Source organism: Heterodontus francisci, chromosome 8 (genome assembly GCF_036365525.1).
Source record: "Heterodontus francisci isolate sHetFra1 chromosome 8, sHetFra1.hap1, whole genome shotgun sequence".
Lineage (NCBI taxonomy): Eukaryota > Metazoa > Chordata > Chondrichthyes > Heterodontiformes > Heterodontidae > Heterodontus > Heterodontus francisci.
The window spans coordinates 52,131,667-52,139,638 of record NC_090378.1 but is presented as its reverse complement, the minus strand read 5'-3'; the positions used below and the strand labels follow the sequence as shown (position 1 = coordinate 52,139,638).

Sequence of the window (7,972 nt, the reverse complement as noted above, 5' to 3'; positions counted from 1 at the left end):
TTTGACGTTGCATAACCTAACTAACTCTTCCCCCTGTACATACTCCACCATGACAGCGAAATGCCTAAACACCCTCTAGTTCTGATCCACCAAAGGCCCGGGCTAGAAATTTCTGGTGTGACCTTTGCGTTCAAAATGCAAATCAGTAGATTACTAGGTGGAGTGGGAGTGGGGATTGGCTCTTTCAATTTACATTGTACAATTTTAAAATTCGTCCGTGTCCGTTACTGGCATTCCGTCAGCGAAAAATATAACGGAGACGCCTTGGCGAAGGTTAATCTGCGAGCAGAGCCCCCGGGAGCGATCGGCGAGAGCAGAAAACCCGGAACGCGGTTCCGCGAACTGGGCTGAGCTTGCAGCTGGAAACTGTAGCTGCCGTTTCCGTTACGACGCAAAGTGTGGGCGGTACTGGCAGAAGCTGAGAAGCGCTCATTTTTAAAATTTGATGATGTCAATAAGTTTTTTTTTGCAAAACTGCTATAAGCGATCAGCAATACGGAACCGCCGGTATTTTCATAAGGAGAAACGTTTACTGTTGCAAGGACAACTGCACGAATCCTGTGACTGGATCACAACGGCTACTTGAAACGTGAATATTTGCACATTAACCGGGCAGCAGCAAGTTACTTTCCTGTTTAATACGATCATAGCACCCGCAATGCGCAGTAGCTGCCTTCCAGGTCCCGGGGCTGGAGATGTCAAAGCTGATGGACTCAATTTCTTTGAACGGAGCGGCTTGATGGCATTTTCCTGCAATTTAGTTTGGCTGAAAGAGTAAGTGGAACCAAAAAAAAAACAGAAATCTATGAACAAGCCGGAGTTTGTTGCCGAGAGCAGCCTTTCATTTACAGTGAAGTAACAGTTGCAAAATGGGCGGGAAAACTGCAAAACATTCAAATATTGCATCTCTATCGGGGATACAGTAACTGATTCCACTGCTGTATTTTCCGACATTACTTCGAGAATTTTTGCAGTTGTGTAGGTGAGATACTAAATATCCACAGAGTGGCTGACGAGAAATTAAGCGTATTTTGATTTTTTTTGTGCTATGCGATAACATGGCACAAATCACTTGAAAATGTTAACTTTGAAATAGCCAAGCTATCCTTGGACTTGTATCACGTGTATTATATTGATGAGAAAAGGGGCGGATCGGGCAACGTCATTACTAGGATCACACATCAATTACTCTTGAGTTAGTAAATACTATACTACAGAGCGGGGTTAGATTCTTCATCTCCACCATACCTGTTGGCGTCTGTGCTTTTCGAATTTCGACATTTTTTGAAACATTAATAATGGAAACAGCTGATGGATCAGACGGTAACAAACTAACAAGCGCTGCAGCCAAAGGAGACTCGAAAGAAGTCAACACTTTGCTAGAAAATGGGGTGAAAGTGGGTGCAATCAATAAGTTTGGCAGAACTGCACTTCAGGTTAGTGTAACTATTCTTTTTTTCGACACTACGCACTGCATTTTAATCTATAAGAAAAGCATCTGCGCTGTCCTACATGCATAATATTTTCTAAAAAAAAAAGTCCACCTAATTTCGTCAATGTGTCAGTATGGATCAGACAGCAGTTGATACAATAAATGACGCATTGCTGAAATAGCCATTGAATTTCAAAACACCTTGGTTAAAACAAAACGTATTTTACTATCATGACAATGCTACTTGAGCATACGATTCTCTGCAAGTATCTTTTGGGGCGATGCAGTTTCCCCACTTGTAAAGATGAAATTCTAAACGATAAAAAGTTCACTATTGCAATTGTATGATGCTTACAGAAATACAGAAGGATTGCAACGTGGACTATCTTCAACAGCACATTTTTATTATTTGCTGTGTACATCTTTGGGATGCATGCAATGTTTCTGATTGTTGCCGTGCATTCATCGGTTTTCAAATAACTGAAGCACTGGCAATGATACAATATTGTAGAAGCAACACTGATTCAAAGCTTTTTTGGACATAAGTACTAATTTTCTTAAGTAATCGAAAAGAAACGATAATTAGCAAACGAACACAATTGATTTTAAAATGAACAAATGCGTTTGGTAACGATGGGCCCATTATTATATTTTAGAAAAAGTACCATCAATGTTTTAGGGATGGTAAATAATTAATAATCCCATGCTAGTTTAATTTACGTCAGAGTGAACAGAATGTATAAATGTGGTTTTATACATCTTCGCCTTTCTATCTCCATTCAAATCATCCATTTTGTATTTTGACAAATATATGCATATAAAGATTGCATTATCACCTCTCTGATGGTCGCAAATTTCAGGTTAGTTTCATTCATTCAGGATTAAGCAACAACTATTAGGTAACTCTGGATGCTGGAAATGACTTGGAAGCAGAATAAGTAAGTTTACTGCAATTAAAACTGTTTAGAAGAAATTCATTATAACTGATTTCAGAAATTCAGAGAGTAGATAGGTATTAATATTTTATTCGTTTTCAGTGTAAGAATTATGGTGGGGTTTGCTTAAATACTTTCATAAAATACCTAACTAACGTCCAATAAAACATAATATTTTATTGCAAGTAAAAATCTATTTTTTTAAATCATGAGTTTGAATGAAGTCAATGCTATGACAAATAGATATTGCGCTAAAACCAGTTGAGGTACTGAGTTTAAAACGGTGTTTATTGCTCCAGTGTGTCAATCCCTGTGAGATTCGGCAACCGATTAAAATGCAGCTCCCGAATTACATGATAAAGAAGCTGCGTTTTTATTTTAAACAGCAATATGCGATTCAGTATTTTCAACTACCCCGTACAATATTTTATTTCGAACAGCACTTTGATATTGTGCAGGAATCACAGTAAAAATGAATGCATAAAAATAAAATAGTGACGTTACCATTAATTTGACAGGTTGATGCTCATTTGTTGGAACGACGGTATAAACCTGCATTTAAAGTCACAGTAAATAAAAATGTATTTTGTAATGTTCATATGTTAACTATTAAATATTAACTTTTAAATACCCCTCCGAATTACCTCTTTACACTTGTAAGATTGTTAGGACACCAGCTGCTGATGTACTCACGATTTAAAATAATGGCTTTCCCTTTTACATAATGTAAATATTAGTGTTTTAGAAAATATGACCAATTTGGTTTAATTTTATTTATATAAATATCGATTGTACTAACGTTGTGAAAATGGGAGCTCATGGTTTGTTATGCGTCAACGTCATGCCTGTCGAAACACTTTGTGGTTTACCTCGAATCGCGTTTTAACTGTGCAGTGACATATATACAATACCGTAACAAAACGTTTTGATTCAAATTAATTAAATCAATTGATAGCTGCTATAGATAAGCAGAAATTACCTGTAAAAAATAAAATTTCGTTTTCTTTCGTATTGATGTCTGGTGGTCTTATTAAATATTTTCTTTTGAAAGTGTTCAGATAAAATATGGAAATAGATTGGTCCAATATTTAATCATTGCTAAACGACAGGTGTGGAGAAACGCCATCACGAATTTCGTTAAATCAAATGTTAGCTGGAAATGTTTTAAGAAGCAGCAGCTGGACTCACTCTACACTCAAAATTAAAACGTTTAGAAAATTTGATTAAAATGGATGTTTGTTGAACTATGTGTAGTTAAGAGTTGAACATACATTGCTTAAGATTTTAAAATGGTCTTGTAGAGAGAAAAAATGATAGTGTGGCGGTGCAGATGTGTATGGTGGTACACTCTTAACTTTCACGTTTTCTTTCTTTCACACACTTTATTGCTCGTTTTTATATTTCCAGGTGATGCAAATTGGTAATACAATAATAGCCAAATCACTGCTGAAAGCTGGAGCTAAACCAAACCAGCAAGATCACGGCGGATTCACACCAGCTCACGATGCAGCTAGAGAAGGGTTTCTGGACACATTGGAAATCTTGGTGGACTTTGGGGCAAACGTAAATATTGAAAATTCTGAGGGCAATCTGCCCATCCATCTTGCTGCACAGGAAGGTCATACTGATGTAATTATTTTTTTGGCAAATAAATCAAACCTCACACATAAAAACGGAAAGGGACAGACTCCCTATGAGTTAGCCTTGATGTACAAGAGGACGGAGACAGTTCAATGGATGGAACAAAATCTATAGAACGAACGTAATAAGCAAGAAGTATTTATTGAAATTGTTAACCAACATATATACATTTGTCTTATTAGTTTCTATTATTTGTAATTCTATATAAACAGTACTTTATTTCCTTGTCTGTTTTTAATGCGTATGTGTGTGTGTGGCGGGCAGGTGCGGGGGGTCGGGGGAAGATTGGCATTCAAAGCTGTTTTAAACACGTTTATATTTTTCATGCCATCATGCTAAATTCGCTTTGTATGTTGCAAATTAGTGTTGAAATAGAATCTGGCAAATATTATTGTTGATGTTCCATCGGTTCCCAAGATATCGTTTATTAAGGAAACGGTTTAATGTCGCAATTTAATATTTGACATAAAATTGTTACACGAAACAATGAAGCTAACACGAGGGATAATTTGCAATGATTGCATTTTTCGGTTCAGACTATGTCTTGTGCCTTTATGCAGCTGTTGAACATTTGCTGGTTCTTCGGAAGGGAGCTGTTTTAACACACCTATAAACGACTGTGTTTCTACATTATTTAAAATGCCGAATACTTCGTGTTTGTTTCATTTAATTTGTGTATCTTTTATTTTCAGTAGACTGGTATGGAAGCATTGTTTCCGGCTTGTCTGCCGAAGTGAAAACTGAGATTTTGTTTGTTTTAATAAACGTTAAGTTATAAGCTTTTTATTTACTCGATGCAAATATTGCATTGCTTTCATGATATCGAAATATATCAAAATAGACTACATAATTTATAAAAGATTTAACTGTTCCTTTGTTCCAATAAATGCTTCCTTGTAATTGTAAATATGTATCTATTTTTAATGCTGTAAATGGAGTTGCCTTTCCTGAATTAATTTATTTTATTACTGTGGTAGGTAACATAAAAGATAGAATTTAACGTTTGGCTTCCTCTACAAATCACATCTCATCGTATAATAAAGGGTGTTTTTAAAGCAGATCTGGACAATAGAGCGTGTCATTCAAAAGGAACATTGTGTGGAATAAAAAAGTTTATCTTGATGGCTGCTCTGTAATTTATTAACATGGTTGAATTGTCTCGTGTGTTTTTTCTTAACGTAATCTACCAATTATAACAATATTAATATTCTGTAGTGAAAGCTCAATAGTGACCATGTCTTAAAAATAGAAATGAAAATCTTTTCCACACTATAAATTCACACCACAGGTATTATGTTTAAGCAAATCAATATTTTGACATTTTAAAAGAGGTTTCACGCAGTTTGATTATTTTATCGAGAATAACCTTTAATTTTATGAGGAAAAATCATCTTTGTGGCCTAACAGATAAATATTTTAACGAAAAATCTTGAAGAATAATGTTTACAAGTTGGAACACGTCACTTTAATAAATAGAAAAGTTCCCAGATTTCAAGTGACGGTATTGCTTCAGTAAAGTGATTAAGTGCCATTGAAGCAAGTATTTGCATAATTTCACAAATGCTGTAAGACAATTTACTGCACGTGAACGGACGCAAATTATATAGATTCTAACATACCAATTATATAAAACCCAAAGGTTTAATTGTGGTTTTGTATAATGTGCGCATGCAATATACAAGGACAGTATTTGGGGGGAAATCCCGGTGTACTTTTTAATCGCAATTTGTTCAAACTGCAGTATTTGTTTCCCCACAAAAAAAAGTTTACTGAAGATATCTTTATGAGGGAGCAAAAGTGGAATATAGTAAACAAAGTAAATTGGAAAAACGAAACAATTAGTTTGTAATTGAAATCCTAAAATTAAATGCGTGGGATAAAAAGCTGACGGTACTTTGTTGTGATAAATAGAAAGGTAAATTCATCATCGTAATATATAAATGAAAGTGATTCGAAATGTGGAAACATGAAAACTGTTGCAACATGAATACAGCGAACATGTTTACATGCCTGCGTTGACAATCTGCAGATACTGCTGTAGGCCCATATTTCTGTAAAATAAAGGAAGATTCCTAACCAAGGACATCCTCCTGCAATTTGCCTCATGTTTCTCAACGTATTATACTTAAAAACAAATCTGGGAGCTGTGTTTAAAAAAAAACGCAACTGCTGCGATCAAAAAAAAACCGTTACAATTTGTGCCGAGTTTCTTTTCCTCTTTTTTTGTCTTGTTTGAATATCTCAAATATTTTTCCTGCAGCCTGCTCGGATCGTCGGTCTTCCAATTCAAATGTTTGATTTTTCGGAATCTTTTATTGCAAAATTTGATTTCGAAAAAAACACGTTAAATTGAGAGAAAAAACGTCTAATTTCACCACACCTCCCGGCGTCTTACGTGAAACGTTGTGCTTCCTGTTGCAGAAGTGCCCACGAAAAAAACCTAAATTAATGCTTTGTTTTTCTAAAATTAGACTTTGGATTAACATCTTAAAGACGTATTGACAAATATTAATACTGTGTTAATTCCTCCGTCCAGAAAGCTCTCGGCTGAGCGCTGGACGAGTGAGGTGACGTTTCGGATGCACAGGGTCATATTGAAATTGTGTCAAATCTTCTCGTCACCTCAAAGTGAAGGAAAAAGCTTGAATATCGGTGTCACAACTAAGACATCGTGGACTGAAAGTGTGTGGGAGTCCGCTTGCTGCAGGAGGACAACTGCTGACAGCTTGTGATAACCTCAGTCAGTGAAACTCGTCCCTGACTCATTTCCTCTCCCACTGACCGCTCCGTCAAGACAGAAAAACACAAATGCAGGTTTGTTAACTTTAACAAAACAGCAGTGGCGTAATCACAAAATGAAGTAGGCAAATAGTATCACCACTAGAACCTCCCAGAAGTCCGCTCTAGCCCCGATTTTAAACTCAATGGATGCTGCTTTTCTTAGAGAGCTGAGGTTTAGTGTTGTGATACTTAACGTTAACTGTACAGCAGTGTTGTCAAATACGTTAGTCACTAGCCCCATGTGGCTAATTATAAATCCAGATGTGGCGAATTACATGTTTGAATTTGTAAATTCAAAAAATGAATAGACTTACGATGTCAATACTCGTATTCGCATGTATGTATATGTACCATACCTTTTTTGTGGGTTTGTTGGTAAAATGGGAAGACAAAAGCAGAGTGACAATATTTTATTGTGTATGCTTCACTTCCTTGGTTACTGCTTATTAGTTAACTGCTAAAATGGTGTGTTGTACAGGGGAAAATGCCAGATTTCAGCATAATGGAAACACCAACAATTATATATGGAGCTGTCATCCCAGCCAGTTTGACTAATTGGAATAACCAATGCAGGCCAGCAGAAGCAAACAAGCCCAATCAGAAACAAGCAACACCAATGGGACACAGCATGGCAAAGGGCAAAGTACATCTCTGGTGAGTGTGTGGGGCTGTCCTGCAAGTCAACATTCTCAGCAATCCCTCTATGAAGTCAAAGTATCACTCTCAACTGCTGGATAAAAAAATTAGAAGCTGCACTAAGGTGTTCTGTGTCTGCTAAATTAATGTCACAATTCCAAACTTTGGTGAAAGAGGAAGAATACAAACGTTCACATTGAATGGTGCTAGTTGCTAGTTAAGTTAATATATACTCAATGTACATTTGCCCATGTGTAAGGAATTTTGTACTAAATTTTTTTATTCATTCATGGGATGTTGGCATCACTGGCAAGGCCAGCATTTATTTGGAGTGATTAATTGCAAGAGTTTCCAGCTGCCCTTCTGTGCATTTGGACACATTTGGGGCAAAAGCACAAGGAACAATCCAAAGTAAGAGTGATTAAATGGGGCAAAGCCAACTTCAATGGGGTAAGAATGGATTTGGTCCAGATAAATTGGAATCAAAGGTTGCCAGGCAAAATGATAACTGAACAATGGGCTGCCTTTAAAGAAGAGCTAGTTTGGT

General features: G+C 36.4%; 1 protein-coding gene across 1 annotated transcript; it reads left to right on the top strand.

Annotated features, from left to right (window-relative positions):
* Positions 1 to 285: 285 nt before the first annotated feature.
* cdkn2c (cyclin-dependent kinase inhibitor 2C (p18, inhibits CDK4)) lies at positions 286 to 5,108 on the top strand. Its single transcript, XM_068036413.1, has 2 exons — positions 286 to 1,436; positions 3,775 to 5,108. The coding sequence occupies exons 1-2, from the start codon at positions 1,299 to 1,301 to the stop codon at positions 4,120 to 4,122; spliced, it is 486 nt and encodes a 161-aa protein (XP_067892514.1). The 5' UTR covers positions 286 to 1,298; the 3' UTR covers positions 4,123 to 5,108.
* Positions 5,109 to 7,972: the final 2,864 nt, after the last annotated feature.

What these genes read in the sequence shown, in the direction of transcription:
- cdkn2c (XM_068036413.1), top strand. Translation starts at nt 1,299, where the DNA reads ATGGAAACAGCTGATGGATCAGACGGTAACAAACTAACAAGCGCTGCA. An exon ending in TTGGCAGAACTGCACTTCAG is followed by an intron (nt 1,437 to 3,774) that starts GTTAGTGTAACT and finishes TTATATTTCCAG; the next exon opens with GTGATGCAAATTGGTAATAC.